Consider the following 24,372-nt stretch of genomic DNA (forward strand, 5'->3'; position numbering starts at 1 on the left):
TGCAGAAACAATTAAGGTTGGGCCACATCCGGCCTTCTGTAAGTGCATGGAACACACCTGTCTTTGTTATTAAGAAAGCCTCTGGCAAATGGAGAATGTTACAAGACTTGCGTAAAGTCAATGCTAGGATGACCCTAGTGGGTACACCCTTGGGGCTGCCTTGCATCCCTGCTATTTCCTCAGATTTATTTCTGTTAGTTATAGACATTAAAGATTGTTTTTTTCCCTATCCTTCTACAACCCCAGGTTTATGAAAAATTTGCTTTCTCTGTACCTTCCACCAACTTTAAAATGCCTGATGACAGGTATGAATGGACTGTTTCACCCCAAGGTATGGCCAATAGCCCACCATTCTGCCAAAGCTATGTGAAGACCCTTTTGGGGCCTGCTCACTTACTGCCACATGCCACTGTGTACATTTCTATGGATGATATAACCTTGGGAGCTCCAAGCCCCCAACAATTAGAAGAGTTATATAAGGTTACTCAGAAATGTCTACAGAGAGGTGGACTCCATGTATCTGCTGATAAAATACAGATTATTACTCCCTTTAAAATTCTGGGAACCAAATCTCTCTTTGGAAGGAGTAAGTCCTTTAAATCCACAACTGGCTGTCAAGCCCACCGTAACCCTGACAGAGCTACAAAAATTATTAGGAGAAATTAATTGTTAATTGGCCACTGTTTCAGTTGCTAGTAGGGAAACAGCCTTCAGAACTAATTCACCTGGCTCCTCAACACCTGGACATCTTACATGAGGTCCAGGACATCCTGGACTGAGCCCAACTTGCCCAGTACATGCCTAGTAAAGATCTTGAGTTATGGGTACTCCCTGGTGAGACCCTGATGACATCCGTCCTTACACAGGACGGGAAGCCCCTTCAATGGGTGCATGCCTCTCTGGGAGGCGTACCACGGGTTTATACACCCACGGATCAATTGGCTGACCTAATTGAGAAAGGGCGTGATGTAGCTCTGAGACATTATGGCATAGAGCCTCTTAAAATTGTTATCCCTTATCAGCTTAGGGATTTTGAATGGCCCTGCAGAAATAATAACCGAGTGGCCATAGCCTTGGAAGGGTTCCTGGGAAATTTGGACTGTCATTATGGCCCTCATAAATGGGTGACCTGCTTTTGTGCCCTCTGTTGGGATGCCCCCCCGCCTGTTTGTCAAGGAGCCATTAGTAAAAGCCTATAATGTTTTCACTGACGGGGTGGGGGCAGATTTGGAGCTGCAGTGATAGTATACTCAGGGGCAGATGAGAAACCAAAAAGACATGTCCACACTTGTGATGGCTCAGCTCAATTCAAGGAACTCATGGCCATTGCTTTAGCATTAACAAAGATAAGTGAGCCCATGAATTTGTTTTCTGACAGTCTGTATGTAGTCAATCTTCTTCCAGGGCTATTAGGTTCTCATATCCGGTTGGATGGGAACCCCATTACTCCCTTGATGATTCAGACTCATACGCTCCTTAGAGAGAGAGAAGCCCCTATCTTCTTACAGCATCTTAGGGGGCACCAAGGACTGCCTGGGCTTTTATCCCAAGGCAATACAGAGGCAGACAAGGTGGCTTCCGCCCAGGTCCTGTCAGCAGGCCTGAATGAAGCCCAGGGGTTACATAACCTCACTCATGTAAATTGGCAGGGACTCCATAAGAGGTTTCCTCAGGTTCCCATCAAGGACCTAAAGAAGACTGTACATACCTGTAAGTCTTGTCAACCCTTTCTACAGGTACTGCCTCTACAACAGCCAGGGGTAAACCACAGGGGACTCAAGCCCAATTCCTCATGGCAAACGGATGTCACACACTATGCTCCTTTTGGAAAGCTTCTAAATATGCTCAGTCTCATTTTCTCCAGTGCTCTGCTATGCTGGGATTGCCCCAAAGAATTAAAACTGATAATGGACCATGTTTTGTGAGTAAAAATTTACAAGATTTCTTTTCACTTTGGGGAATTCAACACAATACAGGAATTCCCTACAATCCCCAAGGTCAAGCCATTATAGAACGCAACCATCAAAACCTAAAAATGCAATTACAAAAACAAAAAGGGGGAATAAGCCCCCACCAACAGTTGGGTATGGCCTTATTCACTATTAATGTTCTTAATTTTCAAAACAATCAGTTGGAATCCTGGTTTCAGAAGCATTGGGGATGAGAGGAGCAAAGACCTAAGGTACGGGTAAGATGGAAAGATCCCATCACCAGGCAATGGAAAGGACTAAATCCATTGCTAACACCATGGGTCGAGGCTTTGGGTGTGTCTACCCTACAGGAGATTCAAACCCCATATGGGAGCCTGCGAAAAACCTTAAGTGGGTAGGCCAGGATCCGACTGACTAGCATGACGGTCCATGGACAATAGTTCATGAGACAAAATTCCTCTCTTTATTTATATCCATCTGAAGTGAAGGACCCAGTTCTTTGACTTCATTGCAGCCTTTCTGACAACTGGCTGATTGGCTAACAGGTACATGGTCTCAGAAGTATTTCAACTTGTCCTATGCCATGACTTCCTTTGTTTCTCTTGATAATGCTTATCTTTTTTTTTTTTTTGATAATGCTTATCTTTAAGTGTCTTTACGAGATAACTTGGTGACAGAGGACCCTTAGAACTGCCACGGCCCACCTCCTCATGATTACGGACTTCCCCAGGACCCCCTCCAGTTGCCCACGCTTGCCTAACCGAGTTAGGCAGAGACTAAGACTGTCACGGGCTGGCATTACCCACGTGGCTGCTCTTAATCATGACACATTTTTAGCCAAAGACGGGTAAGATGTCCCATGATGAGTACTCCTAAGAAAGGACATGCACATGGCCAGGTGCATGATCCAATGATGGGCAAGGCTTGATCAGAGGTGACACAACATAAGACAGGTAAAAATGCATAAGATTAGAGGAAGGAGATAGCCATCTCTCCTCAGGGAGCCACCTACGAGGTGGGTAACCCGTGAAATAAAGTCAGTCTGGCCTTAAAATAAAAATAAAAAGGAGGCTATGTGGGGACCTAAAAGCCCCACCTTGCATAGGTCTGAAAGGAAGTTACTGGAGGTGCGGCCTGGCTTGCTTTGAAAGTCTGAAGAATACTTCCGCACTGCTAAGGAGTGCATGATCACCACATGACCATCCTTAAGATACACCCTGGGGGGGGGGGGGGGTTTCCGGTGCCTTTATAAGCTTTGGAACACTTGCAATAAATGAGTCCCAGCTTGACTAGGCTCCCCATTAAGTCTGAGTGTCCCCAGGTAATGGGGGCAGCGTGGGCTGGTGAACGGCGTGCTTACTCATCTCCAATCCTCACCTCACTGGGGGTCGCGGGTTCGAACCCCCAGCACATGAAGACCTGAGATCAATGCCCTTAACACACACTAAACAGCCAGGTATGGGAGCTTGAGAGATGGATCATCAGTTAACAGAACTGGCTGCTCTTGCAGAGGACCTGGGTTCAGTACCCAGCACCCACCCACATTGTGGCAACCACCAGCTGTAACTTCTGTTCCAGGGGATCTGTTGCCCTCTTCTGACCTCTAAGGGAATTGCACAACACAGGGGCACTTACATACATGCAGGCAAAACACTCATACACACAAAATAAAAATAAATCAGAAAAAATGTTTTTCAGCTAGCCAGGTGCGGTAGAGTCCACTGAGCTGAAAGGCAGAGACTTTGGGGTTTACTGACCAGCCAGCCAAGCCTACTTGTTGAGTTTCAGGCCAGTGAAAGATGCTGTCCCCACCCTAAGAAAAGTGAAAGATACCTAAGAAGGATACCAGAAGTTGCCATCTTCTGGCCTCCACATGCACATTCACCTACAAACACATGAACTCACACAAACATGCACATACACATAGAGAAACACACAGTTTTACTTTGTAATAAATAGACTTTTTAGAAGATTTATGGAAGGAAAACTTTTCTGGTTGGAATTCACCAGATTACTGAAGATTTTGCCAAAATCATAATAAACTTAGAGCTCTTTAGGTTTCTAATCCTGAATCCTTAATTAATATCTCCCAAACCATTTTTTTTTTTTTTGTCTTTTTGAGACAGCATCTCCTTGTAGCCCCAGCTGGCCTGGCACTTGCTATGTAGATTAGGCTGGCCTCAACCTCACAGAGATTTGCCTGCCTTTGCCTCCCAAGTACTGGGACTAAAGATGTATGCCATCAACACTGGCCCAAACTAAATTTTTAATAAAAGAAAAATAACCAATACAATAAAGTGACTTTGTAATTATTAGTATTAATAACAAAAGTAGAAAGGTCATATAACACTGATGAGGGACAGGCGGGTACACATGAACTAGTATTTCAAAATTAGTAATGTGATTATCTTGCTTCTTTCTTAACACAAAATCCAGTTACAGAAGTGACTAGTATATGTTCTAAAATTAGAGCAAGGGGGAAAAAAGCACCCCATAATAATCAAATGTGAATACAAATAAGAATATGCAGCAAAGCTTATATACAAAGGCTTATATAAACCAAGTTATTACCTGAGATCCAATACATTTATGGATCTTGTCCCTTTAAATGTCAATTAATCCCTCAAAAACAAAAAAAATGTTGTGTTCTGTGAGCACAGAAACCTCAAAAAAAAAAAAAAAAAAAAGGTCAATTAATCAATCCCAGGGGATTCAAATTATAGTGTTTACTTAAGTGTATGGAAGGCAGGTAAAAAAACAAAGAGGGAATTCTCTTCTACAATCCTGTTATATGGTTAGACCAAGTAGAAGAAGTCAGGATAAATCTTACTCTTTTTTAGTAAAAAATATTTGGAAAAATAAGAAAAACCAAAGGTGTATTCACAAGGAAGACAGGTATTTTACTTAAGCAAAAGCAACTCCAAAAGTGGTAATTCTCAGCATTCCTGGCACCACAATGGAGTGTGGTCTCATAAATATGGCCATGTTAGGTGGTCAAGACAAGCCCTCTGTGGTCTAGCCCCTACTCCTATGCTCTCAGTGCCTATGAAGAACACTGCCTTATTTTGGTCTGCCAAAAGAGAGTAACATAGACTGATGGTTCAAACAACAAACACTTATTTCTCATAGTTCTGGAGTCTAGGAAATTTGAGATCAGAGTGGCAGTGTGGCTGGGTTCTGGTGGAGCTTGTCTTCCTGGCCTCCTCCCCTGGGATGCCATCTTGTATTCTCACATGGCAGGAAGAGAGGGAGAGCAAGTACCTGTTCTTATAAGGACACTAACCTAAGAATTCTACCCTCATGACTTAATCAGTTTCCAAAATCACTATTTCAAAAAACTGTCACACTAGTGATCAGGGTTCTAACATATAAATGGGGAAGAGGATGCAAACATTTACTCCATTAAAAGGATCAAGCATTTTTATTCAAAAGAGGCTGGATACTAAGAAAAGTATTTTAATTACTGGTTCAAATTAAGATTTAAAATACACAGGTTACCTAGTTAAAATTTTTCCTTGAACCAATGTAGACAACTAAATCATCCATAAATACAGAGCAATATATTCTCTATATCATGACAGAGCTACAACCCAAATAAAGAATTAGAAGCATATGAATAACCAGTTATACATGCTTGCATTATATGCTGAATCTATGTACATAACACACACATATGCACAGATGTCTACATAAATTTTCTCAAACCACTACAGAAAAAGGAAGTCAATGGAAGCTACACTCTAAAAAAAAAGACATGTTTTTGCTTTATTTTTATTTTAAAATAAAATGTTCTCTCTGCATACACGTAAGTGCCCCACACGTGTGCAATTCCCATAGAGGCCAGAAAAGAGTGTTGGATCCTTTGGGACTGAAATTACAGATGGTTGTTAGCTGTCATGTGAGTGCTGGGAACTGAATCTGGGTCCTCTGCAAGAACACTCAGTGCTCTTAACTGAGCCATCTCCCCAGCCCCAAGAGTAAGATATTTTAGGTTTCAGTCTTTTGGGTGTGTGGGTGGTTTTTTTTTTTTTTTTTTTGGTTTTTTTGAGACAGGGTTTCCCTGTATCCCCAGCTGGCCTGGAACTCATTATGTAGACCAGGCTGGCCTTGAACTCACAGAGATCCACCTGCCTCTGCCTCCTGAGTGCTGCGATTAAAGGCATGGGCCACCACACCTGGCAAGACTAAGATGTTTTAAGATCTTTTTCCCAGTGCTGGTGAGATGCCTCAATGGGTAAAGGTACATAGCAAGCTTGAAGACCTGAGTTCATTTCTTCAATCGCTGGAACCCAAACGGTAGAAAAAAAATTGACTTCTCCAAGTTGTCCTCTGCTGACCTCCACAAGCATATGTAAACACATGCATACACACATGTACACATTCTAAATTATTGATTAAAATAATTTCTCAAATTCACTTAACTTACCACCCTATTGCAGTATGATATACAAAATTGAAAATTAATTTTAAATGACTTAGGATTATTCATTTGACTTTCTAATAAAAGTTAAGCAATACCCTTCTGAATATACTCAGAAAAGTATAAATACTTCTGCTTCACAAAAGGAAGGTAAAGGAAACCAGTTAGTCCTGAGGAATTTTCTGTTTCCTAGACTTATCAAGATGCCACACTTCTTCCACATCAATACCAGGCACAACTTAGCCAAAGAGCTAAGCTCATACTTCATCGAATACTATGATACCTTTTATGGTTCTGCTAATTTGAAGTTTATTTTTCCCATCACTTAATTAGTATAATTTTCCAGTGGGAAAAAAATACTAATAAGGCATTTGAAAAACCCCCTTTATATCCAATACATTTGAGTTAATTGAAGACCTTGCTCACATTTCTCAGGAATCAAATGAAAATTAACTTTTATTTTCCTGTATACTTAAGAATGTGCAGAAAAAGCAGAACTTGTCTAATTACATGCGTTAAAAGCAAACGAGAATGAGAAAGAAGGAAATACACTGATTCAAAACTGAGGAAAAAAAAAAACAAAAAACACCCAAAACTTTTTAACTCCATTGTCCCTAAAGGAGTAAATGTTTTCTACAGTAAAATACTACCTGCTTCTTAATGCATGTGAAAATAGGACATAAGGAAATCAAGCATTAAAACTAATGTGTTGTTTATCTAGCAATGCATGTAAAAAAAATTCACTTGCGAATATATTTACTGGCACTCATTTTTGATCTTTAAAAATCACATAACCATTTGAGTTCTAAGGTGATGAAAATTATCAAATGTATGACAGATTTTGTGTGCATTCTTTAAAAAAGACCAGAAAAATTCCAGTTAAATTATATAAAAATACAAAACAATAAAGCTTTCTTACTCAGCAGCTACCTATTATGTTTAGCAGGCTTAAAATAAAATGTGTCAAAGATCAAGAGTAAGTTATCTGGGCTGTCAAGTGCACAGGGTCAAAGGTACAATTTTATTAGGTCAGGGGTGATATAAATAAAATGTTATATGACAAAGAGGAAGGGTGACAGACAAGGTGTATATGATATAAAGAATCACAGGTGACAAGTAATAACTTTAAGTAGAACAAGTATGTTTACTATAGATACCTTCATTGATTAAAAGTGAAACTTCCATGTGAATAATATAAAAGGGTCTTTCTATATACTCATATGCTATATTGTAAACTTCTTCCTCAGGAAGAAGGACTTTAACTAAGAAATAATTGCATGAATTAAGCAAGAAGTTGAAGAAAATTTAATTACTATCAAGTGAAAGAGTACACAAAATGAATGCATAATCAAACCTCAATTCTCACTGACTGACTCTAAAACCACTGTGATAACTACAAAAACTATATATTACCGCACATTGTTCTTTCCATCTACTTCAACCTAATATACTTTCTTTGCATCTTTTCTCATTCAAATAAAAACACATAAATTTATATTTGGGTTTACATAATAGCATACTGCAGAGTTTTGTTTTCCATGCTGAGGATAAAACCCAAGGCCTATGTATACCAGGCAAGCACTTTATCACAACCCCAGAAAACTTAAAATTCTTGTAAAGTATATAATATATTTAACTTTATTATGAAGGGAACCTAATTACAAATCATTTTATAAGAAGTAGTACCTCATATCTGAGTACAACAATCTACCTTATAAATTCTCTAGTTTACAAATAGATACAGATCACTCTTGGTTTTGTTTTATTTGTTTGCTTGTTTTGCTGTTTTTTGAGACAAGGTCTCGTATTTCCAGCTGACCTAGAATTCTAGATCCTCCTGCTTCTGCCTCCCAAGTGTTGGGATAGAGGCATGTCACCGCACCATACAGGTGACTACAATTCAAAAAGCAAACCCAAACAGAAAACAGAGATATTTGTAAGAGATTTAAGCAGTTTCTAGAACAAGAGAACAGTGAAACTACATGTGAGTCTTAGTGAACTAAGGAAACACTTTGGGAGTTTAGAGCTGCCAAAGTAAGAAATCACAGAGAAGAGAGCCACTTCATTTCTTCCATTTAGATAAAATTTATTAAGAAACGAGTCACAAATTACCTACTTCCTGGGAGTATTCAACTAAGAACAAAGCCTTATCTGCTTGAATCTTGCCCCAAATCACCTAGAGAAGCCAAATTCTCTTTTAATATCTCTTTACTGAAAAGTTCCACAATTCTCTATGGTGTATGTGGTTTTCTTTAAACAACTCAATAAATCTAGTTTTATCTAACTACAAATGTGTTCCTGATGATCTTTATTAATACAGAGTATTAATAAAAATCTAGGGGAACAATGATACAGTTTCAAACAAACAGAATCATTCTCACAAACCTAATGAATGACCAGCACCCAGAAGATCATACCATGTGATATCATTTATATGACATTCAAGAATAGGTAGGGCTAACTAATGATATTAACAGTGTAGTTACCCTTTAGAAACGTTTCTCAGAGTGAGCACAAAAGAATTCTTTGGGTTGCAAGAAATTATATTCTGTTCTAGGTGGTTCAAAATCAGTGTATATATACATATGTAAATTTTATCACTTATATGCTTGAGATTTGTGTAAATAAAGAACCAAGAAACCCGGCCTCACAAACGGTAAAAACAGAGAACCAACTCCCCAAAACTTGTCCCATGAACTCCACACACCCCCTCTCTATATACGTACAAAGTAAGTAAATAACAGTAAGTCTTAAAAGAAGTTCAACATACAGTAACAGCTACAAACAGGTATTGCCTTCAAACAAACCACAATAATCTCTCCTGGGCGTCTTAACAGATGCTCAACAAAATTTATAATTTTTAGTAACTTTAGAAATTGTCTATAATAAATAGAACAAATTCATAGATGTTATCCTAGAATCAGTAAAAGCTGAATGACAAATATTTATAATCATACCTATAAAACATAAAATTTCAGTAAACAATAATTATATATATATATATATATATATACTATATATTTTATTTAGTAATTTTCTCTGTGCATGTATGTGTGTGCCAGATGTACACATGAGTGGAGGTAAAAGGACAACTTGAGGGAGTCAGTTCTTTCTTCTGCCATGTGAGTTCCAGGGATCAAAGCTGGTGCCTTTTAGCCAACCCAAAATAATGTAACTTTTTCTTGCACAAGTTATGTAAATGATGGCAAAAATTGTTATATTGTTATTAATATGCTGTTGGATAGGTGTGTCCTCTGAAAGAACTAGCAACAGCTGGATGTCTGAACTCTAAGAGACTCAGTAGAAAGGAAGGGAGATAGTCACCCCTCCCACTCAATTAGTCAGCTTCAACTGCATGAAGGGGATGGTCTAAGGAAAGACAAGGAAGAAGCCAGGGAGGCAGTTGAGCTCCGCCATCTTGGCAGAGGAGGCTGGAAGATCCGGAAAGCTCAGCCAGATTGTAGGGGAAAAAAACCCATGGGTGCATGCCTTTGTAAGTAACCCTCTCCCAGAGGACATCATAAACTCTGTAAGGAAACCCAAATATAGTGTGTCTGATTTGTCGGGTATTAAAGACAACACAGGGGGAGAAGGTAGCAGCACACTTTACAGAGGGCCTGGGAGCCAAGAACAACGCAGCATGGGCCTCCCAGAAGTAAATTTGACTTTACATATGTATGCAAAAGTAATGATTGATTTGCTGAATATGTAAATATAGTTGTTAAGTGCTACATATAATTTTAAATAGTTACAGAAATAAACACAAAGACCTCTCTATAATAAAAGAGCACATTCTAGATAATCAACTAATAGTTATAAACGCACATAAAGCTTACCACTTCTTCATCTGAAAGTTCACGCCCCTGGATGCTGCTATTCTCTCTCACAGCTTGCTGATGCTTTTTCCCTTTAATGTGGCTAAAGAGATATACCTCAGAAGAGATCTAAAGCACAAAATCAAAGCCACATAATCAATATATAATTATACTAATTTTTAATATGTATATAATTCTATATACTAGTTGAGCACACTTGATTTTAGACATTAAACTAAGTATTCTCCTTAGAATGCAACTCTGAGAATCCTCTAGCAGAAGATACATGATCAAAAAAGCCATCCCATATATCATAGTCAGCATAATAGCAAATCATTTCCTGGAAGTCTGAAGACTCAAGTCTCAGCACTAAAAATCGGGCTTTAAATTTTGCTTCCAGTACACTAAAATACTGACTTGGGCTTTAGCTAAGCAGGTAAACAACCATTTTAGTAACAATTGCATGCTCTGAACTTTGCACTGCCATTCCTAAATACTGTTATTTCCTAAATACTTTTTATTCAAAATCTGAAAGAACTCAATAGCACTTATGAGATACCTTAGCACAGAAGCCTTTTAATACATTTTAGCAATAAATTCTATCACCAGAGTATTAAATAATGACAAGCTACCAGGACACTGCAGAGAGAGCACTGCTTCTTTCTTTCATAAGGGGTCAGTTTAGGGGCATAATCAGTATTTGCATGTCGTCCACTGCTTAACTCAGCAGCTTTTTCTTTCCTTTGTTCAATCTGCTCCATGTGCCTTCGAATGCTTTCATCATGCTGTAGACAAAAAAAGTGTGAGGAATTTTAGAAGTATTCAAATAATACTAAGAACTTGGAAAAGGGCTATTTTCATTAAATCTTCTAAAAGAACAGAAGAGTATTCTACTTTGGTATTAACTTTCACATTGAAGACAAAAGTTTACACAGTCTTTTAAGATAGACCACAGGCACAATAATCTTTCCTAAACTGTGCTCTATAGAATGTTAGTTCATGTTTTGTGGGAATGGTTTCATAGTCAAATAAATTTGGAATACAGTAAGTGAACAGGTTTTTAACAAAGAACTTCATACAGATTCTTGGGTGTCACTGTGCCCTCAATAATCCTGTTTAACTGGAAGGAGAATTTTATAAATGCTTTACCCTCTATACACTGTGTAGAAGCATTTCCTAGCACACACAGTGTTAAGTGTTGACACAGGTGAAGCTCATATTTAGCCACACAGCACATAAAGAATACAGAGCTATAACTGTCCCTGCTCCATTACTAGTTTTACTTACCTAGTTGCTATACCAGAAAAATCTTTCTTGTGTTCATGATATTTTATATGGCTGGAATGTATCTTACTCAACTATATTTTCTACGTTCAATTCATCTTTCAAAGACCCAGCTCAGGAATTATTCTTCCTGACCTTTGACATCACATGTGTGAGACTAAGTGTAATCCTCTGTCCTTCTATAGCATTCCATCTAGGCCTGACTCTAATAATATGGAATTTACTTGCTTAGCATCTGATTGGCATTTCCTCAAAATGGAAATCCTATCTTACTCACAAATATTTGAATTAAAATGAGTAAGATCCTATGAAGACACAAATAATAAAAATATCTTTTAAAAAACATTTCATTTATTTTTATTTTATGTATATGAGTGTAATGCCTTCATGTACGTAAGTACCCCTGTGTCATGCAATGTCCACGGAGGTCAAAAGAAGGCATCAGATTCCCCTGGAACTGGACTTAGAGATGGTTATTAGCCATAATGTGGGTGCCAAGAATCAAACCCGGGTCCCCTGCAAGACCAGTCATGCTCTAAACTGCTGAACCATTTCTCCAGCCCCTAAAATATGATCATTTAGTTTAAAGGCTTGCTATTTCTAGGAGGAGCAAACATGGAACTAATTATAATACAATATAAAGCATTCACATAGCAGAGACTACCTTACATGCTATAATATTGGAAAAAGTTTTGTAGAAATTATCAGTTATCCATAAAGTCCCAAGTTAAAATTATGCAATTCATAAGCACTGAAATCAGATGAAAGACAGCACAAGAAACCTATTTTGAGTTATTTATAAATAATTAAAATAATAACAAAAGCCTAGGAGTAATGTCTTCAAGCAACTGATCAATTAGTAAAAACAGGAAATGTTAAACTTCTTTATGGTTGGTCCACAGTGGTTCTTTGTATCACATCAAAATAAATTTAGTTTCCAGACAGCTGAGTTCGAATTAGTTGTTTAAAGATTGAGTATACAAATTATTTCAATTTTTATTCCACAAAAATGTAACATGCTCCATTGTAAGCTCCAAAATTTCAAATTTAAGCTGATAACCCTACCTTGAGCTGAATTTTTTTCTGCAACTCTTCCATAGCTTCTTGCTGAGCTGCGGTGAGTGCTGCCAATCGCTCTTCTCTGTCTCTGCAAAAGCACAGTCAAAACTGTAAATTCAACTGCTTGGACTAACACATTTTAATCTCATAAAATTAAAAAATACAACTAGGATGCAAAGGCTTATATATTCTAATAGGCTATTATTTTTAAAAATTTCTGCATGCCTATACATTTCAGTTACATTGTTCAATAAATAATTGGGAAGCAACAGAAGTTCATTTCATTTTGTTTTGTTTTTGGTGTTGGGGCAACACAGCTAATTAGTTATAAAAATAAGTTTCTGGGCACAAGCATGGACTTAAGTATTTGTTCTGGGATTGTCGTTTAAATAGTACATGTGGAGGATAGACATTTATTCTCCTGTGAAATCCTATTAAAACCACAAGAAGATAACAGAAAGGCATAAACTCATGTGGAGAGAGAATGGAAGGAGAAATGATGACTGTGCTATGAACATCCATGAAATTTTATAAACTGAAAAGCAAAATTGAGAACACTATATCTAAGCTTTTGGGGAGAAACTAATAAAGAAGGCAATTCAATCAACAGAATCCCATAAAAGCTCAAAAATGTTCAAAATCATAAGAAAATCTAAAAAATAGAACTGAAAAAGTTGGCTACAAAGTGGAATGAAAATTCATAAAGCTGAGAATCAAGTGAAAGGATAAGAAAACTAAGAGAAAGAATTCTGAATGTCCAACATTTGTTTAAAAAGACTCAAAAGCATTATATTTAATAGAAAAAATGGGTGGAAGAAACAAAATCTGTGTGTGTTTATGAATGTACTGGCTGATATGCACTCATATATATACCTGTGGAGGCCAGAGGTCAACATCTGGTGTCTTCTTCTACTGTGTTTCACCTTAGAAATAAAAGGTTTTTAAAGTACTTTCCAGAACTAGTCTGTTTGAATTTTCTGACTGAATTCCAACTACCACAATGAGTAGAAACAGTAAACACCCGAAGTAGGAAGTTTTGAAGATACCAGAGGCATAAAAATTGACTTCTCAACAACACTAGAACCAAGAAGCTACTAAGGTTTTCAAAATTCTCAAGAGAATCACTTTCAGCCAAGAATCTTATGTCTAATCAAGAAAAAGACAGAAGACACATTGAGATCATTCATGTAGCTTCACAAACGTTAGCTCCCATAAATGTCTATCTACAGGCTACTTAAGAATACACCCCAGGGTTTGGAGAGATGGCTCAGTGGTAAAGAACACTTGTTCTTTCAAAAGACCCATGTTGGTTCCCAGCACCCATACACTAACAATGGTCCGTAACTCCAGTTCCAGGGGACTTGACTCACTCTTCTGGCCTCCATGGGAACTGCACAACATGGGTGTACTAGCGTATATGCGTACAAAATACTGATACATATACTTTTTTTTTAAGTTACACACCTCACCCGGGCATAGTGGCGACCCACATACCTTCAGTCCCAACTCAGGAGGCAGAGGTAAGTGGATCTCTAACAGATGGGGGCCAGCCTAGTCTACATAGTAATTTCTAGGCTAGCTGGGGCTACAAGGAGACCCTGTCAGAAAAAAAAAAAAAACAAAATACAAACACCCCTACTCAAAAACACTGCATCAAAATGAAAGTTTATTGAGAAAAAGGAGAAATGGAAATCAAAAACAATGTTTCAATACAGGAGTAAAAGGCAAAAAGAAGTTCTAAGATAACAGTGCTTAAACCTAAACATGACCAGTTGAGACTAAAGCCAAAGGAATGAAAAACAGAATGCTTCCACCAAAAAATACAATAATTACTAACCTGCTTAAATTAAATATGTTTCCTTTGAATGTTGGGAATGATTCAGTGATTGGTGCAGAGGACACCAAAGAAATTAAAACATACCCCAGTAACTCATTCAGAAACCAAAGCTACACAAATGCAAATACAATTAGATTGTACGAAGTAGCTCAGTTGTAAGAAATTGACTACGAACTGGGGATATGAGAGAAAATATTAAAATCTCATCATCTATAATAAGAAATCAAATACTTGCTACAATTATAACAAGAAATGATAATTACTTAGAAATGTAATCATGAACATTACTAAGCTTAGAGATATGTGCAGCTACAGTGATTTGGATTACTGGAATTAGACAGGCTACCAAGAAATGCTATTATTCATTAAAAATCAATGTACTATTTAAATATATAAACTATACAGAGTTTATTTTGGTAAAAATGACATTTATTTAGTGGGAAAGATGACTCAGTGGGTAAAGGCACTTAACATTAAGCCTAATGACCTGAGTTTAATCCCCAGGACCCACATGGTGGAAGGAGAAAATGGACTCCTGCAAGTTGTCCTCTACCCCCTACATGCATACTGTGACATGTACGTACCTCACCTCCCCAGAGGTACACAATAAAAAAGAGACATCAAAGATGCACAACCATGCTCAGAAAAATAAAAGTGGTGAACTAAAATTGCCTGGGAATGAGGCCCTATGTTGAGTTTACCACAGAAAGACTACTAACAGGCTATGAAATCACTATAAAATGTTTTTAAAATATAGCAAAACAAAGAAAACGTGGTAACAATGACTTCGACAAACATGGAATTTCAGTAAAGAAATAAAGGCAGTTAAAAAAGCAGCAACAGGCTGTCGACCCCAGAACGCCACACCATGCTGTTGGAAAAGATCTTCAAACATCACCACAGCTTGGAACAAAGAGTGGAAGATGTCTGGCTCATCCCAGAGCTGCACCCCACAAAGATCCCAGTGATCAAAGAACTGTACAAGGATAGGAAGCAGCTGCTTGACCTGGATAAAACCAAGTTCCTCATGTCTGATCACGTCAACATGAGTGAACTCATCAAGATAATTAGAATGCACTTACAGCTCAACACTAACCAGGCCTTCTTCTGGTGAATGGACATTGTATGATAACTGTGTCCATGCCCATCTCTGAGGTACACCAGAGAAAGAAGAATGAAGCTTCCTGTACATGGTGCACAGTTCCCAAGAGACATTTGGAGAGCACTGGGTTGTGTAAGATTCAGCAGTTATCTGAAGTTTTTAAACCCTTACCAAGGAGTCAAAAGGGACGTTACCAGCTGAAGTTGGTCAGATCATCTCTCAGACCGGAATATAGCCACCCACCTAGGGTGTTAGGAATTGTTTGTATATCAGCCAGAAAAAATTGAGCTCCACATGAGTGCTTTCCATTTGGAAAACTAGCATTTAACCTAGGCTATTTTGTTCTCAAATTTTAGAAGTTTAAAAATAAAATACATCTTGAGTTGCTAATTTAAAAAAAAGGGCAGCATCAACAAAAAAATCTAACTTCCGACAAAAAGAACCAGAATTCTTTAAATACATTGCCGGTCCTAGGGTTGGGTCAGGGAAATATAGGTATCTAGAGCTACCAGAAATCAAGAAAGTGCTATTAAAGAAAATGGTAAGTCAAAGATACAACAGTGAACAACAAGAATTCCCAATGCCCAAAAGTAAAACAATTTGAACAATAACAATAGCAGACAGAAATTATCAAGGGAGAAATGGGGAAAATGGGGACACTTAAATGGAGAGGGCAGGGAGGGACAATAAGACAGGGAAAGAGGAGAGATTAATAGTGCCTTGCTAGTATAAAAAACCAGAGGAAATTATATTAGTCCAAAATCTTAAGGAAAAATTACACATACAAAATCTCTACATGAGTCTGTGAGTATAGCGGAAGGCCACATAACAAGAAACAATGCCAGACAGGAGAAACCTTGAGTTATTGGTCAATGTAGTCCAAGAGACTCCAAAATTACTCAGGCTATTGTCACAGTCCTTGATTGCCTCCCAGAACATGATGGTCAGAATCTATTACTGAAGACAGGCCATACTTTGGACACAGGATTTAGAGCAATGGAGCTGGGACTAACCTGGAAGCTACCACCCCCGCCCCCATGAAGGTTAGCAACATCAATTGATGATCCAACCTGAGCGGCAAGGCCTAAAAACCACATCAAATACCAGCACAGAAAATGACATTGGTGAAGTAATGGCACTTTTATCTTGGAGGTAATCAACAGCTACCTAATTGAGCTTAAAGCTCATTCAATGGGGGGGAAACTCATGTCTGGTACTGTAAACAAAGCCAAACACACATGGTTGGAGCAGTCATAGATCTTAGAGAAAACACAAGGCTGTCATATCCCTAAACAAATATAATTTCTTACTATGTGCAAAATATGGATCCTTAAATTTATAAACAAGTATCCCAGTCACCACCCTATCAAAGAAGTTTCTTTTTCAAGAGACAGAGATAATACAGAGTACCACAACTGGTCATACACAGAGATTGTCTGTGAATTGCCCAAGCCTAAGTGGTACATCTAGCATGCAACTTCTACACCTAAGGCTCATGGATCATAGAACAAGGGATAAAGAGAACACTAATGCATCTTTCAAGTCTCATCAATGAAGTTCACTCATGCAAAAGAGGGCCAGGAACGCAAAAGGTCACAAATTGCCAAAACACAGAGAATAAGAGCCTACAGAGTGTGAGTAGTTGGACAGGACTCTTATATTAAAATCCACCCACCCAGGGCTCAGGGACCAGTGTGGAAGGGGGGCAGAAAGATTGTAAGATCTAGGACCATATAGAAATAGTCCTATAGGCTCCTGGGATACTTCTCATACAAACCTACAGCAACGGTGTCAACATACACAAGACCCATGCAAACTTAAGCAAACAAAAACCTAGCACAGAACTGGAAATGAACAGCAGGCCCCAATCTCAGTCGAAGAATTGTTGACAGTCCCTAGGGAGGGACTGATCCCAGTGGATGAATTTGCACTGAGGAACATCTGGGGACACTAACTTTACATGATAGGCCTTAAAAGAAATTACAGAATGTGTGAACGCCAGTGGGGGCGCGGGTACAGGAGGGTGCCAAAGTGAAAGGGAGTCTAAAGATGATTTTCTATATGAAATACACACAAATTCAATAAAAATAAATTTTAAAACAGAAATTAAACCTGATCCCTAACATCTTTGAAATGGCAAAACTAACTCCGTATTATTATAAGTGACTTTTCACCTTGTGTTTCTGAGTAAAGTGGGGCCCTGTTTTAAAATAGTAGAATCTTCTCTTCTCTCTTCTCATGCCAGTCCTGTTCTCCATCAGAGGCTCCTGTGCTCAAAGGAAATCAGTGAGTTCTTCAGAGAGACCAGTTACTTTATTTATTTATTATTTATTTATTTGTTTATTTATTTATTTATTGCGTATGAGTGTATCGCCTGCATGTATGTAGGTATACCTATTTGTGCAGTGCCCGCGGAGATCAGAAGAGGGTGCTGGATCCCTTAGAATTGTAGTTATGGATGGCTGTTAGCTGCCATGTGAGTGCTGGGAATAGAACCTGGGTCCTCTGTAAGAGCAGTCCTCTGTAAGAGCAGTCAGTGCTCATAAGCACTGAACCATCTCTCCAGCCCTCAGAGAAGCCCATTATAAAAAAGAACAAGACAGGCTACTCCTCATGAATTGTTTCACCATATGATCTAGAGAGCTTGTATATATTCTCAGGATATAATACAAAGGTTTTTTCTAGAGCTGGTGCCATGCTGTAAAGACTTTCCACCCTTAAAACTCTGAGCTAAATGAACCTCTTATTTATATATTACCCAGTCCCAAGTATATTATTATAATAATGAAAAGCTGACTAGAATAGGAACATAGTAAAAGGAGAATTAACAAATGTTCTGGACTAAAAAGTTCAAAAAAAAATCCCTAGAGATGACAGCACAAGGATATTCAGGATATGTCCTTTGCCTAGGATGGCACATGGGAGTATGGCTGCCCATGCTAGATCCTGAAATTGGAGAGAACTCAGTGTTAAGGACAATACTGAATGCTCCTAAATGGAAGGGAGTATTATGTTCTATGTGTTTAGAATTAAAATGGAAGAAGAGGTAAATACACACCTACAGATTGTGGTGCTTTAAAAAGCTGTCTTGACTGATCTGAAACCACTTCCTCTGAAGGCTAGCTCTCATAGCTTTGGCGAGCGCTATGAAAGTGCCAAGGGAAAACATCAAGGGATGATACAAAACCAGCTTCAAGACCAAATAACCACATCAATGGCCAGCACAGCAACTGTCATTGGTACAGTCGTGGCACTTTCATCTTGGGGACAATCAACAGCTACCTAATTGGACTAAAAGCCCACTCAATGGGGGGAAATTCAAGTGTGGTACTGTAAACATAACCAAATACACATGACTGGAGCAGTCATAGATCTTAGAGAAAACACAAGGCTGTCATATCCCTAAACAAATATAATTTCTTACTATGTGCAAAATATGGATCCTTAAATTTATAAACAAGTATCCCAGTCACCACCCTATCAAAGAAGTTTCTTTTTCAAGAGACAGAGATAATTACAGTTTCAGAACTGGCCACACACAAAGATTGTCTGTGAACTGCCCAAGTCTAAGATGTGTAGAGGCACATACAGGATGCAACTTCTACACCAAAGGCTCATGGAACACAGAACAAGGGATGAAGAGAACATTAATGAAGATGAAGAGATGCATTAATCTTTCAACTCTGATCAATGAAGCTCCCTCATGCAACAGAGGGCCAGGAACACAAAGGTCACAAATGGCCAAAATTCAGAGAATGAGTCTATAGAGTGTGGGTCCTTGGACAGGCCTCCTATATTAAAATCCACCCACCCAGGGCACAGGGACCATTGCAGAAGAGGGGCAGAAAGATTGTAAGAGCAGGTAGGAGGTACAGGACCGTGTGGAAATAGTCCTACAGGTGCCTGGGACCCTTCTCATACAAACCTACAGCAATGGTGTCAGCATGCACAAGACTCATGCAAACCTAAGTAGTCAAAAAACCAACACAAAACTGTGGAAATGAACAGTAGGCCCCAATTTTAGTCGAAGAATTACTGGCAGCTGATTATTGCTGGGTGCGGAAGAGCTGATCTTAAAGGGAGAGATTCTAGGATGAACTTGCACTAAGGGACATCTCAGGACACTAACTTTACATAATAGGCATTAATACAAATGACAGAATGTATGAACTCCAGTGGGGGAGCTATAGGAGGGTGTCAAAGGGGAAGGTGGTATTAAGATGGTTTTCTGTATCAAATAGACAAAAAGTCAATAAAAATTTTAAAAATAAAGTTGCATGGAATTATAATAAAATATAAAGTAAATGAAGTCCTTTTAATATAAAAATGAGAATTTAATGAATAAGGCAGTACTATGGCTTCAGTGTGGTTTATTCCCCACAAAATGGAAACTCAGACCCTAATGTGGCAATGTGGGAAGTGATGGAACCTTTAAAAGATGGAGCAATTAGGTCATTGGGTATGCTGTGCCTGGAAGAATTCATGAAGTTCTCAAAGGACCTCAGTGAGTTCTTCAGAGAGACCAGTTACTTATGTGCCTTTGTTTTTTCTTTGTTTGTTTTTTTTTCGAACTACTTAAAATTTTATGTGTTTGAGTGTATTGCCTACATGTATGTAAGTGCACCTGTGTCATGGCAATGCCTACAGAGGTGTTGGATCCCTTAGAATTGTAGTTATGGATGGCTGTTAGCTGCCATGTGAGTGCTGGGAATAGAACCTGGGTCCTCTGTAAGAGCAGTCCTCTGTAAGAGCAGTCAGTGCTCATAAGCACTGAACCATCTCTCCAGCCCTCAGAGAAGCCCATTATAAAAAAGAACAAGACAGGCTACTCCTCATGAATTGTTTCACCATATGATCTAGAGAGCTTGTATATATTCTCAGGATATAATACAAAGGTTTTTTCTAGAGCTGGTGCCATGCTGTAAAGACTTTCCACCCTTAAAACTCTGAGCTAAATGAACCTCTTATTTATATATTACCCAGTCCCAAGTATATTATTATAATAATGAAAAGCTGACTAGAATAGGAACATAGTAAAAGGAGAATTAACAAATGTTCTGTACTAAAAAGTTCAAAACAGACTGTAGGTATTCTGTTCTCATAGAGAGGAGGAATAATTCCCCATCCTTTAAGATTAAGATATGGTTGAGCGTGGTGGCACATGCCTTTAGTCCCAGCACTCTGGAGACAGAGGCAGGTAGATCTCTGTGGGATTGAGGCCAGCCTAGTCTACATAGTGAGATATAGACCAGACAAGGCGACATAGTAAGACCCCATCACAGAAAAAAAAAAAAAAAAAAGAAAGCTATACTCTCAGTGGCTGTTTCAAAAACGGAGAGCAAAGAGATGTTCTAGAACTGAGGATGCAGCTCAGTGAGAGACTGATTACTTGGAATGCCAGAAGTCCTGGGTTTAACACTAAGCACCACTAAAAGGGGTGGGGGGTGTTTAAAATTATATAGGGCAGAAACTTGGCAAATAGTACTTCAGTTAGGTAATCAAAGGTAACACCATCAGGGCTGGAGAGATGGCTTAGATGATAAAGCGCTTATCATGACCTGAGTTCAGATCTCTAGCACCACATAAAAGGCTGAGCTTGATGGCATGTGCCTGTAACCCCAGCACTGGGGAGGTAGAAACTAGCAGATCCCTGGAGATTACTGGTCAGCCAGTCTAGCCCAGTTGGTGATCTCTAGGACCAATGAGACACATTAAAAAAAATAATAAGGCAACAATTGAAGACACATGCATGAACTCGTGAACAAACACACGTACGTGTACACACACACACACACACACACACACACACACACACACACACCAGAGATAAATCAAGCTAACAGCATAAACCTTTGGTATATTAAGATTATTTCACCTGTGTAGTCTTTCTTAAAAAACATCATAACCTTGGGGCTGGAGAGATGGCTCAGCAGTTAAGAGCATGACTGTTCTTGCAGAGGACCTAGGTTTGATTCCCAGCACCCACATGGCAGCTAACCACCATCTGTAACTCCAGTTCCAGGGGGATCTGACACCCTCTTCAGACCTCTGTGGGCACTGTACAACATGGGTGCACTTACACGCATTCAGGCAATATACTCATACACATAAAAATTTTTTAAATCATAACCTTAATCTAACTATAAGAAAAGTACCAGACAAGTCCTAATGGAAAAACACTATAAAAATCCTGAACATTACTTTTTGAAACTGTGAAATCATCAAAACTATGGAAAGTCTGAGAAATCATCACACCTCAAGGAACCTAAAGAAAACAGACAAGTATTTGAAGAAATTATGTCCAAAGACTCCCCAAATTTAACTATGAAGCATATTAATGCACAGAAAGGACAAACACAAAGGAAGTTGTCAAGAGACAAAAAGAATGAGTTTTCTATAATGAAGGAGGAAAGGTATAATGCTACATTCAGGGGGAAAAACAAGTAGAATTAAAGGCAAAATTTTCATAGAAAAAAACAGAAAAAAGCAGAAGATTTAAAATTATGAAAGAAAACCTATAATTCAAAATGAGGGACATTTAAAACATTCCCAGACGAATGAAGATCAAGATAACTCACTGCAAGGAAAATCCCTTACAAGAAACACTGAGGGAAGCAATGAATTTACTGAGCTTACTTAGGGAGATAACCAAGGGGTTGCTAAGGTGTATGAATGACCTGAGGGTATGCACACTGCAAAGCCTTTACACATCATGGGTCAAGCCTTCTTTTCCTAGCCTTCCCCAGATTGTATACTTTAGCCCTCCCCAAATCCAGGAGACCATGTGTGATTAGGGTCAAATTACATACAGTTGGCTCAGAAGAGTGGCTGGATAATCCAGTGAGGGTCCAATGACCCTGCTTGGCCCTCCTTTAATTAAGGAGCACAACCATCAACAAGCCTAATTGTGATGATGTTTAATGATCAGGCACAACCGAAGTTGTGATGATTATAGTTATTTCATGCAGAAGAGACTGCTGTACAGCATCATCTTATTAAAAGGACATGAAATTTAAAAGGATTTGGTGATAGGATCCACAAATGAGGGAGAACATATGTCTTTTATTTTTCTGAGTCTGTGTTACTTCATTTAGTATAACAGTTTCTGGAACCATCCATTTAACTGCAAATTGATTCCCCAGTAAAACTTCAATCATACATTGGCTTGACATTAGAACCATGAAAGGGAGTAAGTGTTGCTTAGTATCCCCAGGAAAGAATTCTTACAACAGATGGAAAGTTTATTTGTTAATGCTATTGTCTCATAATTATTAAAAAAAAGAAAAATGAGAATGTAAAAGATGTTCAAAGAATATGGGAATGGAGATATTTTCCCAAAATAGAAAAAATGAGAAAGTCTAAGCAATTGATGAAGGTCTGTGTAGGTTTGTTTGTTATGATATATAAAGGGTGAGACAAAAATAATATACACATAATCTTCCTTCCCCTCCATGATCAACTAAGTTCCAGGGGACTATGGAACATCTCTCAGAATGTCCTGTAACTGGGGTGAGTCACCTGTTCTCTTGTTCAGGGAGGCCATGGAGACCCCACCAGATAGACTTGAACCAGTGTCCAGTCTACGAAAAAGAGGGTCAACTCAGAGGAAACATCTCCTCCATGGTTCCAAGTGAAGCCAGCCATGGTCGAACAGGACTTTTGACTTATCTTCACATAGATGGAAAGGAGCCAGGCTGGGGCGCCTCCCAAGCCCATGTGACCCCTGAGGAACAGATCCTCAAACGACCTTAAGAGTAAAAATAAATCGATTTATTTGGGCAAACTGTATGGTCTTAAACACCCAAAAGCAAAGTATAACCAAAGAGTAAATTCATCAGTATATTTCTTTAAGAGTTCAAGGGATTACACTTCCCAGACATTAGGCTTAAGTCCATATAAAATGTTATTTAGACAATTATTTCTCATTGATGATTTTGTTCCTATCCAGAAAGTGCTGCTCAGATGTAAGATTTCAAATCTTAGTGTGCAATACTGTAGCGCTCACCTGTACCTAAGGGAGACAACCCGCTACTGTTCTAAAATGATGACCAAATTTGTTTTCTCCCCATATCTAGAAGCCTTTGAGAGGGAACTGACACTGATTCTAACAACTCCAACAATTATCAAAATGCCTGAAAGCAAATCCTGAATTCATCACTCTCGAGTCCAGTCTTGTCAGACAAAAGAAAAATGAGGAGGAACCTAATAAAGGGATGCTTGACAAGGGATGCCCTTGTCAAGAAATTCCAATGGATTCACATATGAACATTTGAAAATTGCCCTGTTCCGATTTTTTTCTAGTTCCCTGTCTAGAACTCGTAATGCTAATTACTCTTGCCTTACTTCTCCTTCACATCTCCTAGTCACGATTCAAGGACTTTCTTTTCCCCCTAGATATAAGATTTATGCAATTTGGGAATCTTTTAGATAAACCCACTGAAGGGGTACCCCAATCGCCTCACTCTGTGTCCCAGTTCAGCATGGAAGAAGCCAGAGCGGTCTGCGTATCTATTCCCTATTGGCAATTTGGGTAACCTCTTCAGAGGATGTTGTGATAAGAATAGGAGGTAGGAATTTGTGTTAGGGTAAAAAGACCCCAAAGAAAAGTAGCCAGTTTCTTGGCTAAAACTCACAATGTCGTTGGGCCTCACACCAACATACTCTGTTCCAAAGGCCAAAAATGTTGAAAGTATTTGGGAGCTTTTATCTAATCCTTAAAATATTTTAGGGTTACCTCTTCAGAGGGGGTAATGCTAAAGTAGCAAAAATCCCCATTAAAAAGAAGAAGAAGAAAGAGTACATGAAGTTATCAGAAAAAAGTGATGGGGAGATATGGAAGGAGTTGGAGGGGAGTGGGCATGGATTTGATCAAAACACCTTACATGTATGTATGAAATTCTCAATAAATTATTCAAAAAAAAGGA

The 24,372-nt window shown here is 38.6% G+C and overlaps 1 protein-coding gene and 1 pseudogene across 5 annotated transcripts in view; one reads left to right on the forward strand and one right to left on the reverse strand.

Moving 5' to 3' along the window:
* The window catches only part of Scaper (S-phase cyclin A associated protein in the ER), a 477,644-nt gene that overhangs the window by 286,022 nt on the left and 167,250 nt on the right, over positions 1-24,372 (reverse strand). For all 5 annotated transcript variants that reach the window (XM_029558805.1, XM_008823432.2, XM_017795678.2 and 2 more), the window contains 3 exons: positions 12,516-12,597; positions 10,799-10,951; positions 10,188-10,295 (listed from right to left, as the gene is read on the reverse strand). In XM_029558805.1, coding sequence (XP_029414665.1) covers positions 10,188-10,295; positions 10,799-10,951; positions 12,516-12,597 — 343 coding nt within the window. The remainder of the gene's footprint in view (positions 1-10,187; positions 10,296-10,798; positions 10,952-12,515; positions 12,598-24,372) is intronic.
* Positions 15,215-15,584, forward strand: LOC108490216 (annotated as a pseudogene).

This window comes from Nannospalax galili, unplaced genomic scaffold, assembly GCF_000622305.1.
Source record: "Nannospalax galili isolate Female #2095 unplaced genomic scaffold, S.galili_v1.0 scaffold28, whole genome shotgun sequence".
NCBI classification, from domain to species: Eukaryota; Metazoa; Chordata; class Mammalia; order Rodentia; family Spalacidae; genus Nannospalax; species Nannospalax galili.